Source organism: Temnothorax americanus, unplaced genomic scaffold (assembly GCF_048541705.1).
Source record: "Temnothorax americanus isolate GAGA-0224 unplaced genomic scaffold, ASM4854170v1 Scaffold107, whole genome shotgun sequence".
In the NCBI taxonomy this organism is placed as follows: domain Eukaryota; kingdom Metazoa; phylum Arthropoda; class Insecta; order Hymenoptera; family Formicidae; genus Temnothorax; species Temnothorax americanus.
The window spans coordinates 330137-349546 of NW_027509239.1; the positions used below are offsets into that span (position 1 = coordinate 330137).

The 19410-nt window shown below is 37.2% G+C and overlaps 1 protein-coding gene across 2 annotated transcripts in view; it reads right to left on the reverse strand.

Annotated features, from left to right (window-relative positions):
* Window positions 1-19410, reverse strand: part of LOC143904413 (glycosyltransferase 25 family member) — a 143384-nt gene that overhangs the window by 88109 nt on the left and 35865 nt on the right. For both annotated transcript variants that reach the window (XM_077419090.1, XM_077419098.1), the window contains exons 3-5: window positions 9461-9803; window positions 787-906; window positions 370-559 (exon numbers count right to left, since the gene is read on the reverse strand). In XM_077419090.1, coding sequence (XP_077275216.1) covers window positions 370-559; window positions 787-906; window positions 9461-9803 — 653 coding nt within the window. The remainder of the gene's footprint in view (window positions 1-369; window positions 560-786; window positions 907-9460; window positions 9804-19410) is intronic.

Genomic DNA, 19410 nt, shown 5'->3' on the forward strand with positions numbered 1-19410 from the left:
TTCGTTTATCGTTCAAAGTCAAATGAATTTTTATAGGTATATCAATACCTCAATATATATAATATTGTAAATATTATTATATTATAAACGTTTTATGGATAATTGTATCTCGTGGCAATTCTTTCTTAATTGCATGTTATGTGACAACATCCGCATTTCATTTATATTCCAAATTTATCAGTAGAAAACCTTTAAGTAGACAAATACAAAAAAGAGTGAATATATTGTATCGTAAAGTTGTCCTCAATTTATAGTTTTTAAAAGAATCTCTATTTATGATACACACATAACTCGAGGCATTGATATGAATCTCAGATTTCTACGTTTATAAGAAATAAATATATTTATTTATCGTCGCGTATAACTTACCTACCGTCCACGGCGTCAATAATTTCTGCTCGAATGCCAAGTTCCTCGAAGAGCCTCTGCATCCTTTTACGTCTCTCCGGTCTCCTTAACAGATTTATCATGTAGATGTCATCCAGACCTAGGGTATCCTTCTCTGGATACATCACGAATTCCTTCAAATCATCTGACAACGGCAAATAGTCGCTAAATGCTGTATAAAACGCAATTGTGCTACATCAATCAACATCGTCAACGCGACAATATTGTATATCTGATTGGATATTATGTACACAAACGAAAAATACAAATAAAATGTAGTATTTATTACAAAAAATAAGATTAATTTCCATTTATTTATATTTTGTTCTGCTCGCGCGTTTATCATTTATTAATTTTATTTATTTATATTATGCTCTTGTCTCACAAAAGCAAACTTACACAATATTTCCACCTTAGTATTAGTCAATCGTTGCATATCTTCTGCGATAGTCTCATCATTCTCTAAAGGCACCATGACAAAACCGTAGACGTCGTCATTACACACGAACAATGGCACATCTACAACACAAACCCCATATTCTGTATATGTTTAGAGTAAAATCCAGTAAGCAACTTGATAGCAGTCTGTTGGTAGATCGGTAACAGATTTAATCAAACATGTCAGCAGATTGACATTAACTGCATCCGCATTCAGCTTATGTTCCGCCAGCAAAGTCTGCTGACATAATCAGACAGCAGATTAGCAGCAGAAACCGTGCAGACAAAGCCTGACAGGCAATGTGAGCAGATTGGTAGCAAAACCCGCACAGGGACCGTATTCTTGAGCCTGCCCTAATTATCTTCGTATGCAATTTTATATTTAAAAAACATTGAATTTCGCATGCAAGTTTCATGAAAACGATTCGAGAATAGGGCTCCAGAGCCTAAACGGTTTCAGCAGGATATGCTCGATTTCTGCCGCCAATCTGCTGTCTGATTATGTTAACAAATTCTATCAAGAGACACGGTAGTGTCTCGCGCCAAGTACACGCGGAGCGAGACCGACCGTGACTCTTTTACGCGACGCGACGGGTTGCGAGTACCCGAGATGTTGAGATCTCGATAACGAGTGAACGGATCAAGTTCTAAGTAGGCTTGATCGATAGCTTGGGGTCCAATTAGGGGGGGGTTTCTCTCATAATATTCCGCTACGTGCCTTACGAGCGGAGATATTGCGACGCAAAGTCCAAATGTGAAAATTTATTTTTAAGATACTCCTCCTAACGCTCTCATTCAATATTATTATGATTATCAGAGAAACGTCCTTTTCACTTTTTCGACGCTGGCGGCGCAGGTATCGCCAGTTTCGATATCGCGCGCGTATTTCAAAATTAGGTCGATAAACTTATCGGTCAGGAGGAAGATTTCTATTTAAGTAAAAATTAGGTATATATATAATAAATATTGAGTCAACGGAAAAGTAGGTTCTCTATGCTTGGCAGAAAGTGCCGCTAGGGAATTTTTAAGTCGATTCTTATGAATCAAGCTTGAATTTGATGTCTATGTATCCCAGGTTGCCGATGACAAGGTCCAGATAGTGCGCTTTATAGTTTTCGGTGTCCAGGTGTAATAATACGTTGAATTCGATGTCTACGTGTCCCAGGTTGCCGATGACGAGGTCCACATAGTGCGCTCCGTAGTTTTTGGTGTCTACGTGTATTAATATCTTGAATTCGATGTCCACGTGTCCCAGGTTGCCGACGACGGGATCCAGATAATGCGCTTCACAGTTTTTGGTGTCCAGGTGTAATCGTACGTTGAATGCGATGTCTAGGTGTCCCAAGTTGCCGATGACAAGGTCCACATAGTGCGCTCCGTAGTTTTCGGTGTCTACGTGTATTAATACCTTGAATTCAATGTTCACGTGTCCCAGGTTGCCGATGACAAGATCCAGATAATGCGCTTCATAGTTTTCGGTGTCCAGGTGTAATCGTACGTTGAATTCGATGTCTAGGTGTCCCAGGTTGCCGATGACGAGGTCCACATAGTGCGCTCCGTAGTTTTCGGTGTCTACGTGTATTAATACCTTGAATTCGATGTCCACGTGTCCCAGGTTGCCGATGACGAGGTCCACACAGTGCGCTTCGTAGTTTTCGGTGTCCAGGTGTAATAATACGTTGAATTCGAAGTCCACGTGTCCCAGGTTGCCGATGACGAGGTCCACACAGTGCGCTTCGTAGTTTTCGGTGTCCAGGTGTAATCGTACGTTGAATTCGATGTCTAGGTGTCCCAGGTTGCCGATGACGAGGTCCACATAGTGCGCTCCGTAGTTTTCGGTGTCTACGTGTATTAATACCTTGAATTCGATGTCCACGTGTCCCAGGTTGCCGATGACGAGGTCCACACAGTGCGCTTCATAGTTTTCGGTGTCCAGGTGTAATAATACGTTGAATGCGATGTCCACGTGTCCCAGGTTGCCGATGACGAGGTCCACACAGTGCGCTCCGTAGTTTTTGGTGTCTACGTGTATTAATATCTTGAATTCGATGTCCACGTGTCCCAGGTTGCCGATGACGGGATCCAGATAATGCGCTTCATAGTTTTCGGTGTCCAGGTGTAATCGTACGTTGAATGCGATGTCTAGGTGTCCCAGGTTGCCGATGACAAGGTCCACATAGTGCGCTCCGTAGTTTTTGGTGTTTACGTGTATTAATACCTTGAATTCAATGTTCACGTGTCCCAGGTTGCCGATGACAAGATCCAGATAGTGCGCTTCATAGTTTTCGGTGTCCAGGTGTAATCGTACGTTGAATTCGATGTCTAGGTGTCCCAGGTTGCCGATGACGAGGTCCACATAGTGCGCTCCGTAGTTTTCGGTGTCTACGTGTATTAATACCTTGAATTCGATGTCCACGTGTCCCAGGTTGCCGATGACGAGGTCCACACAGTGCGCTTCGTAGTTTTCGGTGTCCAGGTGTTATAATACGTTGAATGCGATGTCTACGTGTCCCAGGTTGCCGATGACGAGGTCCACACAGTGCGCTCCGTAGTTTTTGGTGTCTACGTGTATTAATATCTTGAATTCGATGTCCACGTGTCTCAGGTTGCCGATGACGGGATCCAGATAATGCGCTTCATAGATTTCGGTGTCCAGGTGTAATAATACGTTGAATTCGATGTCTACGTGTCCCAGGTTGCCGATGACGAGGTCCACATAGTGCGCTCCGTAGTTTTTGGTGTCTACGTGTATTAATATCTTGAATTCGATGTCCACGTGTCCCAGGTTGCCGATGACGAGGTCCACACAGAGCGCTTCGTAGTTTTCGGTGTCCAGGTGTTATAATACGTTGAATGCGATGTCTACGTGTCCCAGGTTGCCGATGACGAGGTCCACACAGTGCGCTCCGTAGTTTTTGGTGTCTACGTGTATTAATATCTTGAATTCGATGTCCACGTGTCTCAGGTTGCCGATGACGGGATCCAGATAATGCGCTTCATAGATTTCGGTGTCCAGGTGTAATAATACGTTGAATTCGATGTCTACGTGTCCCAGGTTGCCGATGACGAGGTCCACATAGTGCGCTCCGTAGTTTTTGGTGTCTACGTGTATTAATATCTTGAATTCGATGTCCACGAGTCCCAGGTTGCCGATGACGGGATCCAGATAATGCGCTTCATAGTTTTCGGTGTCCAGGTGTAATCGTACGTTGAATTCGATGTCTAGGTATCCCAGGTTGCCGATGACAAGGTCCACATAGTGCGCTCCGTAGTTTTCGGTGTCCACGTGTCCCAGGTTGCCGATGACGAGGTCCAGATATCGCGCTCCGTAGTTTTCGGTGTCTAGGTGTAATAATACCTCGAATTTGATGTTCACGTGTCCCAGGTTGCCGATGACGAGATCCAGATAGTGCGCTTTATAGTTTTCGGTGTCTACGTGTATTAATATTTTGAATTCGATGTCCACGTATCCCAGGTTGCCGATGACGGGATCCAGATAGTGCGCTTCATAGTTTCCGGTGTCCAGGTGTAATCGTACGTTGAATTTGATGTCTACGTGTCCCAGGTTGCCGATGACGAGGTCCACATAGTGCGCTTCGTAGTTTTCGGTGTCCAGGTGTAATAATATGTTGAATTCAATGTTTAGGTGTCCCAGGTTGCCGATGACAAGGTCCACATATTGCGCTCCGTAGTTTTCGGTGTCTACGTGTATTAATACCTTGAAATTGATGTCTAGGTGTCCCAGGTTGCTGATGACGAGGTCCACATAATGCGCTTCATAGTTTTTGGTGTCTAGGTGTATTAATAACTTTAAATCTGAATGAGTGCGTTCAGCCGATACTCCGCTAGCTTAGCAATCGTGAGCAGTCGCTCGTTTTTGCTCGTTTCTTCTCTTTTTAATCCAGTAAGTCAAAAAAGAGGAAACGAGCGAAAACGAGCGACTGCTCACGATTGCTAGGCTAGCAAAGTATCGGCTGAACGCACCCAATGTAGGACACGTAGATATCGAATTCGAGGTATTAATACATGTAGACACCGAAAACTACGAAGCGCACTATGTGGACCTCGTCATCGGCAACTTGGAACACGTGGCCATCAAATTCAAGGTATTAATACACCTGGACACCGAAAACTATAGAGCGCGCTATGTGGACCTCGTCATCGGCAACCTGGGACACCTAAACATTGAATTCAAGCTTGATTCATAAAAATCGACTTAAAATTTCCCTAGCGGCAGAATTAAAATTATGTCATGACATAATAAAAATCGCTGAATTAAAATTATGTCTAGACATAATAAAAATTGGACAAAAATTATGTTTAGACATAATAAAAATTGGATGAATTAAATATATGTCTGACGTAAAAATAATTATCAAAAATATCGATACCTGAAGATACCGGTACATATACAGTTGCAAACAACATTCAGTAAGACACGCAAATAAAAATAAATAAAGAATTTTACAGTTAACGACTTATTAACATTAATCATGCTTTATTGCGATTATGTTTTATGTTGAAATTGAAAAATATATACAAGGTGTACAACTAAAAGGGTTACAGATTATTATTTTTAAAAAACTGAGCAAAATATTAAATTGTTGTTTTCTTTAGAAATAATAGTCCGTAACACTTTTAGCTTCATACCTTGTATTATATACGGTTTATGAAATTATAAGATATATTGTTTATAAGATTAAGTTGCGTAACACTACAAAAAAGCGTGATATCCGTACAAAAATACCTTTTTAAAAAAAAGGTAAAATGAGCGCCAAGTACACGCATAATAGTGTATATGTATTATGTTGTTACCCTGTTATGTTGTTACCTCGAAAAAAACAAAGTGGTAGTATTATACCTCCAAATAGCTTTATCCTGTACATACTGTTTATACAATGCGTAATATACTACAAAAAGGCGTGATATCCGCACAAAATTACCTTTTTTAAAAAAAGGTAAAAAAAGGCGCCAAGTACACGTATAGTAGTGTATATGTTGTTACCTAAAAAAAAAAAAAGAAAGTGGTAGTATTATACCTCGAAAAAACCTAAGTAACAAGTGGTAGATCTTTATATCTCGAAAAATCTCGAAAAAATCTAAGCAGTAGTATCTTTATTTCCGAAAAATTATAACCCAAGTGATACACGTCACAAAATTATGTTACCTTATCAAAAAGAAGAGTCGCGCTTCAAGTGATCTATTACAATTACAAAAAAGAAATGATATCTCTTTAAGTTAGAGCGCCAATTACAGAGAGAACATGTATATTGCCTCAAAAAATAATTGTTGCACTACATTGAAAAATCTTTACATTGTGTCAATTAGAAAATAATGTATAATAACAATTTTATAAGATTAAAAAATTTTATTTAAATTTAACAAGGGAATACAAGATATTTAAATACAAAGTTATTTACATGTGTATTTTTTAATGGCCACAAAGAATTACAGAAGTAACAGTACAAAATAAAAATATTTTATTAAAATACATAAATTTTTCTTGTAAAAAAACTTGGCGCTGCTAGACCTCGAAATTTTAAATAAATAAATAAACTTATTCTATACTTAATTATAAGCCGCATTATCCGCCGTCCGCGTAGTCACGCACACCCATATCACTCACTCCCACATCCACGCTGATAATCATTTAATATTACTCCCATTGTATTCTTCTCTGAATTATTTTTATTTATTGTTGTTTTTATTTATTTAAAAGGTCTAGCAGCGCCAAGTTTTTTTACAAGAAAAATTTATGTATTTTAATAAAATATTTTTATTTTGTACTGTTACTTCTGTAATTCTTTGTGGCCATTAAAAAATACACATGTAAATGACTTTGTATTTAAATATCTTGTATTCCCTTGTTAAATTTAAATAAAATTTTTTAATCTTATAAAATTGTTATTATACATTATTTTCTAATTGACACAATGTAAAGATTTTTCAATGTAGTGCAACAATTATTTTTTGAGGCAATATACATGTTCTCTCTGTAATTGGCGCTCTAACTTAAAGAGATATCATTTCTTTTTTGTAATTGTAATAGATCACTTGAAGCGCGACTCTTCTTTTTGATAAGGTAACATAATTTTGTGACGTGTATCACTTGGGTTATAATTTTTCGGAAATAAAGATACTACTGCTTAGATTTTTTCGAGATTTTTCGAGATATAAAGATCTACCACTTGTTACTTAGGTTTTTTCGAGGTATAATACTACCACTTTCTTTTTTTTTTTTAGGTAACAACATATACACTACTATACGTGTACTTGGCGCCTTTTTTTACCTTTTTTTAAAAAAGGTTACACTGTACAACAAAAAATCACTTTTTTCGGGCACAAAAACGAACCTTGCGGCATTCGATAGTTTTTTAGACGCAGAAAATGATCCCGTTTGCCAAATTGCTTTATTACGTCACAATTTTGAGATATTTGCAGTTAAAATTGCAAAAAATTTGCACTTGGCTTCCTCATAGAAGAAGTGATGTCTTAAGATCACGGTCTTACATACAGGTCTCTCAACTCTGATATGTGTATGTGCCAAATTTAACAAAATTTCTATAACTCTAGAACTAATTAACCAAATCTTAACGAATTATATATGAAATAGGGGTAGAATTTTCCGGGGAGTACTATAGAGTAAAAATTTTTTGTGTTACCAATTTTCTGGAAACCGTTTTTTTTTATTTTTCTAATTGAGTAAAAAAATTAAAAAAATTGGTTTCCAAAAATCTTAACGAATTGTATATGAAATAGGGGTAAAATTTTCCGGGGAGTACTATAGAGTGTATAGTTTTTTGTTATCTATTTTCTGGAAACCATTTTTTTTAATTTTTTTACTCAAGAATTAGAAAAATAAAAAAAAAACGGTTTCCAGAAAATCGATAACAAAAAACTATACACTCTATAGTACTGCCCGGAAAATTTTACCCCTATTTCATATACAATTCGTTAAGATTTGGTTAATCAGTTCTGGAATTATAGAAATTTCGGTAAATTTGGCACATACATACACACTTACACACATACATACACACATACCGACATTTTTTAAAATAGCGATTTTTCGACGTTTTAGAACATTCTGAACTGGCAAAAGCAACTAAAAATAAATTTTTTTACGAAAACAAAGCTTCCTCTATGAGGAAGCAAAATGAGCTATTTTAGTGTATTTTGGCATATTATAAGTACGATATGTGACGTATCGGAGAAGTTTAATCGCAATCAAAATTAAGCATGTTGTTAGAAGTTTCAGCCCTTAAAAGGAATTTTTTGTGTCGCTTATATTCGCTATTCGGTTAAAAAGATATTGATGATTAACGTAGAATCTATTGCGTCAAAGTTGCGACTTCTCCGATTGTGACGTGATAGAGCAAAGTTATACTTCCGTTGACGTTCTGCTGACATCATGTGATTATATCAGAACCGAGATCAAATCTGTAGTCTATCTGCCGACAGTATATAGCAGATACTTGGCAAGATCTGCTTTCGACAGACTTGGCTGTTTGGGAAGCTTTTTACAAAAAATATTAATTTCGACAACAACAATTAGCAAACGAATGCAATAACAACGACTTTATGACGTTTCGACTTTCGATTTGGGTCCTTATCAAGTAATCTGATAATAAAAAACTATTCTAACTCCCAACTTGAACATCTGGTGTTTATGAAAATTTCAACAGAAATAATCACAAGTTATGAAAATGTACAAAGTCGGTGGTGGCGGGGACCGTTCTTGCTGATGTGTGTGACGACTGTATTCCGCTACTCTCGATCGTTATTAATATGCAAAAAGATTATCAAATAATAAAAATATATCACGGAGCAACGATCTGTGCATGTTCATATAACGAAGTTAGGAGATGTAAGCTTTTTACAGTCAAAATTAAATCTAATTTTTTCACAGAATTAAAAGTTAAGGTGGTCCTTTCGCGGACCCAGCGACTCAAGTAACAGTCCGTCATAAGGTAATTGAAAACAAACATTACACAGCATTCCAATAATTATAATAATATAACATGATTTTGCACGCACGATTTAATCGTATTTAATTATTTACTAATTAAAAAAATATCACAATAGTAGTGCGGTTGAACTCGATTTAGGTTAGGTCAGGCATGACAGTACGAGTAAAGCAATATGCGATTGGATCCACTACTTATTTAACCTCATATATCAGAGCAAAACATTCGGCAAGCCCTTATTTTCAAGGTATGTACGAAATCCGGAAACTTCAGGGAATATTTTAAGACATGAATAATGTATTCATCTGATCGCTAAGTACATGTATTATTCGTTGAAAACCTCGGCCGTGGCGATTTGCATCATTCTATCTTTCTCGTTCATTAGATGTAAATAAGGATAGAATGACTTATTTCTTGTAAAGTGTCGGTAACCTCACTTGATTTTTCGTACACATGTCCCTTATCACTGTATATTTAACATATATCAAATTTAGGTACTTATCTAATACTTGTTCTCACGAAAGGCCCACTTTAAGTCAAAGTGCGAGGGCAGAGGTCAATAATTTTAAAGAATCGGAACTTAATCGGTACTAATCTCACGCTATCATTCGTAATTCATAATTTTAAATGTGACAACTTATACAGGCTTTTTTACTTAAAGTCCTTACCTGATTTATTTGCTCCTATGGCAAAAGTTATGATATCATCCACCGGTCCGTCGTAACCGGTCAGTTTTTCAGCCTTATAAGTAAGACGATCAGAGTAACGTCTTCTCAAATCTATGAAAACTGCGCTGTGAATCATGGGCACATCGTGACATCCAATTTTCTCGCGAAATAGAATTGGCTCGTAGAGCTCCGTCCGCAAGTAATAATGCTCCGCCGTCATTCCGGCCCAAAAGTTGCTGTACATGCCGTCCGATCTTAGTAAAGGCGCAACGACGGTATGTCCCTTATGTACCAAATTGCGAATGGTGCTCGGATTCGTCAAAAAACAATCGGCATCCAGCATCTGCAAGAAATTCTCTTTTCTCAAGTAATCTTTAAACGTCCGTAGATTTATGGGCGATCGCAAAAATAACGTACGAAAGAACGTACGGTTTTGTCGAAATATCTAAACAGTACCGGCGAAAAGTTTGGACGCACCGGGAGTAAATGCAAAAAGTTGAGATTAACTGACAAAATAAATAATTGTAACATTGCTTTAAACAAGTTTCTAAGTTGAGGAAAAATAGGAGAAACTCAAAAATCTTCGCAATATGATATAGTTCCCTTAACCATCGGATTTGAGTCCCATTGAATTATTACGGAATGAACTAGACTGACGCATAAGAGAGTTAATTTAAAAAAAGAAGTTTCTCGAGGCCCTACAAACGGTTTGGAAGGATATTTCAGGTGAAACACTCTTGAAACTTCTTAATAGAATGACAAAAATTTGCACAACTATGGAAGCTAGATAGCCTCCAGGGTCATGTTCCAAAACTCACTCTGAGTAACTAAAATCTATAGTTTACGTCACGTACACTATAGCATTTTAGTTAACTAGAGTGAGTTTTGGAACATGACCCTGGAAAGCTCGTGGAGGCTATATATATATACAGACGAAAAGAGGATTTAGCTCTATAAGCTAAAGTAGATTGTAGAAAGCAAAAGTTATATTTTTTGTTTTCTTTTATTGATATTAATACCAAATTATATATATATTTTTTTATTTTAAATCGTTTTTGTCAAAGATACAATATCATAACCATTTATTTTGACAATTAATCTTGATTTTTTGCATTTACTTCCAGTGCGTTCAAATTTTTGGTCGGTACTGTAGCTATATATACAATATATATATATATATATATATATATATATATATATATATATACATATATATAATAGATAAATCTAAAAATAATTTTGTTGGGCCATCAAACTTCTGGTATCAAAGTAATTATGTAGGACGCTCAAGCATGATGACAACAATACAAAAAGTTTTGACATTCTAACAACCAATTTGAGTGTCCTATATAATTATTTCAATGATGATGAGATAATTATTTTCAGATCTATAAATCTTTTTAGTAATTTTGATTCCTCATGGAGGAAACTTTTTTTTCGTAAAAAAAATTTTTTGACGTAGAACTACGTCTTTGTTGACAGTAAGGAGGGAGTATAAGGGGGGTATTAGGGGGGGGGGATTTGGGGTGGTATAAGGGGGGTTAAATCTAGGCACAGCGTGCAACGAATGCAACGAAAATATGTCACACTTTGAACGTTTATATCTTCGAAACTAATAATCGTAGAATAATGATTAACATCTCATTTTAAAGCTTAAGAAGTCCCATTTATGATAAAACTAGTCAGAACCTTCTACTTCTTATCTCTTCGATACAGTAGCGTTATAAAGTTTAGCTAAATTTCTTGTAGATGCAACGAAAACATGTCACACTTTGAACGTTTATATCTTCGAAACTAATAATCGTAGAATAACGATCAATATCTCATTTTAAAGCTTAAGAAGTCCCATTTATGATAAAACTAGTCGGAACCTTCTACTTCTTATCTCTTCGATACAGTAGCGTTATAAAGTTTAGCTAAATTTCTTGTAGATGCAACGAAAACATGTCACACTTTGAACGTTTATATCTTCGAAACTAATAATCGTAGAATAATGATCAATATCTCATTCTAAAGCTTAAGAAGTCCCATTTATGATAAAACTAGTCGGAACCTTCTACTTCTTACCTCTTCGATACAGTAGCGTTATAAAGTTTAGCTAAATTTCTTGTAGATGCAATATGAAATAGTACAGTTGACGTAGTTCTACGTTGTTGTTTGCGGCACAGTTGTTACTGTGCTCGTTTCTATTTTTTTTAGTTGCTTTTGCCAATGTGTTCAGAATGTTCTAAAACGTCGAAAAATCGCTATTTTAAAAAATGTCGGTATGTGTGTATGTGTGTATGTCTGTGCCAAATTTACTAAAATTTCTATAACTCCAGAACTGATCAACCAAATTTTAACAAATTGTATATGAAATAGAGGTAGAAAAGACTGAAGAATATAATAAAATTAATAAAAATTGCTAATATAATCAAGGGGTTCTTTTTTAATAAAATTTTGAATTTTTGCAGAAATGATTGTTTATGCTTTAATTTCCGCAAATTTGGAGATATCGATCTATTTCTAATTTTATTATATTTTTCAGTTTTTCTCCTACCCCTATATTTCATATATAATTCTTAAAGATTTGGTTGATTAGACTCAGCTTTATACGTGATCAAAGGTCCCTAATTTTTAGAAAAATGTTTGTAATAGCTTTAACTTCTGTAAATTTTAAAAGATATCGGTTTATTTTTAATTTTGTTATATTCTTCAGTCTTCTCTATTTCTATTTTATATAGTTCTTTAATGCCGGTATTCATAGTCGGGTCTTATATTCAAGTTAAAAACGGGATGCAAGTACTAGTTGCTCTAACTTCCGCAAATATTGAGATATCGGGCTGGGTTTTTTTTTTTTTCTTTTTTTTTCTTTTTTCTTTTCTTTTTTTTATCAATAGAGTATCATTCAAGGAAGGTCGGTATTGAATTTGGCAATAATCGGTAAAGGGGTTTTTTGCAAGTAGAAACCTTTGCTCACAAAGCTTTCTCTATGAGGAAGCCAAAACAAATAGAGGAAGCTTTGTGAGCAAAAGTTTCTACTTGCACACTTAAAAACTATAAGGAAGCAATGTGCAGGTTTCTACTTGCACACTTTTTTTAGATACTTTAGCAAAATCGTTCTCTTCCATATGCGATTCTCTACTGGCGCATACCATTACACACAGGCCGTAATCACTTTTTTATTTAAATCTTTTTGCTTCTTCATAGAGAAAGCTTTGTTTTCGTAAAAAATTTTGTTTTAGTTGCCGCTACCAATATGTTCAGAATGTTCTAAAACGTCGAAAAATCGCAATTTAAAAAAATGTCCGTATATGTATGTGTGTGTGTGTGTGTGTGTGTGTGTGCGCGCGCGCGTGTGTGTGCGTGCGTGCGCGGGTGCGTGCGTGCGTGCGTGCGTGCGTGCGTGCGTGCGTGCGTGCGTGCGTGCGTGCGTGCGTGCGTGCGTGCGTGTGTGTGTGTGTGCCAAATTTACCGAAATTTCTATAACTCAAGAACTGATTAACCAAATCTTAAAGAAACATATATGAAATCGGGGTAGAAAAAAAAGACTGAAGAATATAATAAAATTAGAAAAATTGCCAATATTATACAATTTTAACCCTTAAAGTCTATACCCCAAGTTTCAACCGCTTGAAACTTTTTAAAATTTGATGTTTTTGGACAATTTTTAGTATTAATTATTGGCAATTTTTCTAATTCTGTTATATTCTTCAGTCTTTTCTATATCCCTATTTCATATATAATTCTTTAAAATTTAGTTGATTAGACTCTACTTTATAAGGCTTCTATGTATGTACGGATTCTCCGAAATTTTAAATGTCTGTAACTCAAGAACTGATTAATTAAATTTTAAAGAATTATATATGAAATAGGAGTAGAAAACACTGAAGAATATAATAGAATTAAAAAAAAATTGCCAATATAATAACAAATGTGCAAATGCGATTAGTCAGTCGCTGTCTTTCGATTCGGAACGACGTGTCACCGGTCGGTTCCGTTCACATTATGACGCGGCTCGCTCTGGAGTGCGACTTTTTTAAAATAAAAAAATTTGACAATGTTAATAGAACTGCAAGAGCCTTGTGGGTGGCTAATGCAATTTGCGAACAGTATGAGATAGGTAGATATTTCCTTTATTGTTTCTCGTGCGACATTCGTTTCTGTAACAAAATGTGCTTGTAATGACTTCGTTTTGTATACTTTTTAGCAATCTCTTGATAAGGACACAAAACCAGTTTCGAAACGTCGAGTTAATGTAAGAATTTTGAGTATTAAATGTCAGTTTGGTCAAAGATACAACCTTCGTAATTTTTTTACTAACAAAGTAAAGAATTTGGTAATTAATTATTTAATTGATTTTTGTAATAGTATAACAGATATTAATCGCAATAAAGCTTATCACAATAAAAAAAAGTGTGCAAGTAGAAACTTGCACATTGCTTCCTCATAGTTTTTAAGTGTGCAATTAAAAACTTGCACATTGCTTCCTCATAGTTTTTAAGTGGGCAAGTAGAAACTTGCACATTGCTTCCTCATAGTCTTTAAGTGTGCAAATTATAAATTTGAACATTACTTCCTCACAATTTTCAAGTATGCAAATTTATTGCACGTTGCTTATTAATCAACATTTTATTTCATTCATAAAGCTTCCTTTATGAAGAAGCAAAATTAATAAACATCTACTAATAATCATGCATAAAAAATAGGCTTCCTCATAAGAGGAAGCTTTATGAGCAAAATAAAATGTTAATTAAGCAACGTGCATAATTGCATACTTGAAAATTGTGAGGAAGCAATGTGCAAGTTTCTACTTGCACACTTTTTAAAGTATTAACATTCTTGGAACTTCTAGATGATTCTTCAACAATAATGTCTCTTATGGTATCATATCCTTAATATATTAAATCTTTTTATTTCGCCGTCTATATTGCAATTTCAGACAAAATAGTTTCTAAATTATTCCTCAAAATCGTTCGACTTAATATGTAGCTCGTTCTTCGCAAATACTGAATTCTTATCCTCTTCTCTAGAAATTTTAAATTTTTCTTTCGAAATCAAGTAAGTGTTGTGAGACGGAAGTCGAGTTGACCTAGTTGCGACGCAGAGCTGCCAGCGCAAGTCCGATTATTGCCAAATACATCTTAGGTGGCATTCCGGGCATCACCCGATTGCCAGCGCGAGTTCCGGCTATTGCCAAATGCATTCCGGGCATCATCCGATCGCCAGGCGATTGACCAAGGCCCAGAAGTAAAAGCGCTGACAGCTAAGTCAGCATCGCGGAAGCTAATGCGCGAGATAAAAGCCCGCCCTTCCGAGAAGCGGCGGGCAGTCTAGAACGAAAGGCGATATCGCGCACGACCGAACGTAATCTATTATATTGTGAACGCCCGCGCAAGTCAGGGCAGTGAAGTAAGAAGATATCTGTATCATTCAAATAATAACTTTATTAAACATCGTTCGAACAAGAAACTGGCTAAGTGATTCTCCTTCCTCCCGGCGGATCTAAAAAACCTCAGTGTCGACCCTGCGATCCAAAGTACGGCACAACATAAGTCTTTATTTTTTATATTACTTGGTTATAATTATTTTAACAAAAATCGCCTTGCTTATTTAGCAAAATCCGTCTCAGCTAGCTGAGGCTCAGTTCTTGTCAGTTGCTCGTAGCGAACGAACCTTTAATTCACTGTGAACTAAATGTACTACTATACTGATTGTGAGTGCTTTCCATTTAATGACACAAATCAACACAATCGTTCAGTTTTTGTTTATTTATTAAGGGCCGGTTGTTCCTACCTATTGGTAAACTAACTAATAGGTAAATCATATATATGACTTTGTTTTTCCTTCAAATTAAACAAAGATAAGTATATGATTTAACTATTAGTTAGTTTACCAATATGGTTGGCGCTCGTTTGCACATAATTGTAAGATAGTAGTTAGTCGCAATGTATAAAATTGATATGGTTGATTTGCGTTTGATACTCGTTGTATATTAGTCAGTAAACTCATAATCGTAAAATTACCGTCGGTTTGAGACTCGCGCGAAACGTTGGCGGACCGCGACAGGTGTCAATACTCGCGCGACTCACCCGACTCGTGCTGCCCGCCCACGGGTGGCAGGCCCAATTATTGGGACAATAGTACTCGTTCGCGCCGTACTTCCAGGAGCGCGAGCCGAGAGAGTGCCGGAGCACTCGACACTCCCACAAGAATCGCCGACAAGATAAGACGGAGTATCAGCCACAGTCGAGCGCTCGAAGAATCCATTAGAAACGGCGTTTGCCTGCTTGCCCGTTTTGTGTTGCTTGCTGCTCACTTGCTTGCTTGCCTGCTACCTTGTCTGCCTGCACGCCTCCCGCTCGCTGTCAAGGAGGATTCGCCACCAGAGAGGACAGACGAGATCGGCCGAGAGACCATCCCAGGAGGACGCCGGGCCGCGATAGGGTGAGTCGCTTCGCTTGATTTATCCCGCTTTTCTTGCACGTAATTTCGCTTGCATTCGTGAGGGGATTGCCCCTCTGGTCCTTCGAACCACCCTAATACAGGCCAATCGCGAATCCGGGGACCGATTGATACCCCCCCCCCCCGAGCACAATAGGTTGAAACAACCGGCCTTGAATGAATAAGTATTATGTTGACTTGTGCCATTAAATGCATCCACTAGTCTCACTTGTCTGTATCGTCACATGAATAAATTTGTTCAAGTTTAAACTTAATCAAGAGACAGTTTTCTATCCTTCTCGATACTTTAAGATATCACGGTGAGTCTCGCTCGTAACTAATATTCAAACAATTTCGTAAAAGTATAAAGTTGTGAATTAAAATATATTTTAAATTATTTAGAATTTAGATAAATTTTCAGCTTTTAGATTTTAAACTATTTAAATAAATTTATTTTAAATTATTTAAATAAATTTGTAACTGTGTGTGTGTGTGTGTGTGTGTGTGTGTGTGTGTAGGAGAAATCTTGAATTTACAGTCAAAAATAAAACTCCGCAATTACTAACGCTAACCAAAAAGAATATATAAGATATAAGCAGATGTAAGTACAATACATAAAAAGGAAAAGCAACGGGAAAAACAACGAGAATCCCTAACTTTCATGTATACTTTACCGCGCGTATTATATGCGTCAAACGCGCGCGTAACTTATAATAGGGTTTTTATGCGCACGTTAAATTGATAGTACGTTGTATTAGTATAGCACAAATGTGACAACTCAGTTTTAATTATAATCGCACATATATAAATTCTTGGAATATGAAGTCTGTTTCCTATTGCTGAACTGGCTGCACTAGTTCTCCACATTGGAAGAAAAAAAGATAATGAACTAGTGCAGCCTGTTCAGCAACAGAAAACAGACCCATTGATTCCCAAAATCCAAAATAAAGGGAGCTTTCCAGCAAGCGACACAAGTCGACACAAGCATCATTCTATCTTTCTTTTTTGGTAATGAGTAACAAAGATAAAATGATACTTGTGTCGCTTGCTGGAAAGCTCCCATAGATTATCATCCGCCTCGTAACTTCTTCATCCACAACCTTCAAATTTTCCAATCAATCTCATATAAAACTGAAGAAAATATATAAGATGAAAGTCGGGATGAAACTCGTGACTCGAGACCCCGGACTCGTCGATATTACGAGTCGACTGGTTCCACATGGTTCCATGCATCACCCTAAGGCTGCGTTCGGAAACGCTACCCTGAAGGAAGACTCGGGTGAATAGTGGTGGGGGCAGGGTGCACCCCGGGTGTAAATATTTTCCGAAAGGCAAATAAATAATAAAACATGACGGATGAAAGGCAATCCCGAGAAAATATTATTGTATCCTGCGCCATGACTCTACTGAACAAGAATCGATAAGTCCCGGTCTACAATAGGTGTTTTAAGCCCTAAGCCTTAAGAAATTGTTCAATCACAGTTGAGGAGAATAATTGACTGTGATTGATCAATTCTTAGGGCTTAGGGTTTAAAACACCTATTGTAGACTGGGACTAATTAGGATAGCTTTAAGCCCCTTGCACAATGCCAGGCAACAGGCAATAGGAACAGGAAATAACCAAAAAATCGTTAATTACAACCTAAAAAATTCGAATGCTATGATTGGTTGGCAACAGGCAATAGGCACAGAATTTCCAACGTGACGGAAACTCTGTGTCTATTGCCTGTGTCACTGTTTATTCTGCATTTATACATGATTTCTGATTTCTATTCCCTGTTCCTATTGCCTGTTGCCTGGCATTTTGCAAGGGGCTTTAGATATATAGTTTATATCCAGATAGTAATGACACAGTATAATATCTACTTATGCTGTGGTAATGATGAACCGTTGGATGTTTCTACAGCTTCTACTTCCTTTTAGTAAAATTAGTAGTGCAATTACCAAATAACAATAAAATAATATATTTTTTTATTTAAAATTATCAGTTATTATTTTACAAAAAGAGTGTAAAATATGTCGATCGCTTAAGCAACTGTTAAGATATACCTACATAAGATGAATAATTAATTAATATGAATAATAGAAAAACATAATCGTAATAGCGTCAAGATATTATTAAACGTAGATAAAATCTGATAATAAATTATGCGGTAGGCAATAGAATCAAGAGACACGGTAGTGTCTCGCGCCAAGTACACGCGGAGCGAGACCGACCGTGACTCTTTTACGCGACGCGACGGGTTGCGAGTACCCGAGATGTTGAGATCTCGATAACGAGTGAACGGATCAAGTTCTAAGTAGGCTTGATCGATAGCTTGGGGTCCAATTAGGGGGGGGGGGGGTTTCTCTCATAATATTCCGCTACGTGCCTTACGAGCGGAGATATTGCGACGCAAAGTCCAAATGTGAAAATTTATTTTTAAGATACTCCTCCTCCTAACGCTCTCATTCAATATTATTATGATTATCAGAGAAACGTCCCTATCACTTTTTCGACGCTGGCGGCGCAGGTATCGCCAGTTTCGATATCGCGCGCGTATTTCAAAATTAGGTCGATAAACTTATCGGTCAGGAGGAAAAATTCTATTTAAGTAAAAATTAGGTATATATATAATAAATATTGAGTCAACGGAAAAGTAGGTTCTCTATGCTTGGCAGAAAGTGCCGCTAGGGAATTTTTAAGTCGATTCTTATGAATCAAGCTTGAATTTGATGTCTATGTATCCCAGGTTGCCGATGACAAGGTCCAGATAGTGCGCTTTATAGTTTTCGGTGTCCAGATGTAATAATACGTTGAATTCGATGTCTACGTGTCCCAGGTTGCCGATGACGAGGTCCACATAGTGCGCTCCGTAGTTTTTGGTGTCTACGTGTATTAATATCTTGAATTCGATGTCCATGTGTCCCAGGTTGCCGATGACGGGATCCAGATAATGCGCTTCATAGATTTCGTTGTCCAGGTGTAATAATACGTTGAATTCGATGTCTACGTGTCCCAGGTTGCCGATGACGAGGTCCACATAGTGCGCTCCGTAGTTTTTGGTGTCTACGTGTATTAATATCTTGAATTCGATGTCCACGTGTCCCAGGTTGCCGATGACGGGATCCAGATAATGCGCTTCATAGTTTTCGGTGTCCAGGTGTAATCGTACGTTGAATTCGATGTCTAGGTGTCCCAGGTTGCCGATGACGAGGTCCACATAGTGCGCTCCGTAGTTTTCGGTGTCTACGTGTATTAATACCTTGAATTCGATGTCCACGTGTCCCAGGTTGCCGATGACGAGGTCCACACAGTGCGCTTCGTAGTTTTCGGTGTCCAGGTGTAATAATACGTTGAATTCGATGTCCACGTGTCCCAGGTTGCCGATGACGAGGTCCACATAGTGCGCTTCGTAGTTTTCGGTGTCCAGGTGTAATAATATGTTGAATTCAATGTTTAGGTGTCCCAGGTTGCCGATGACAAGGTCCACATATTGCGCTCCGTAGTTTTCGGTGTCTACGTGTATTAATACCTTGAAATTGAT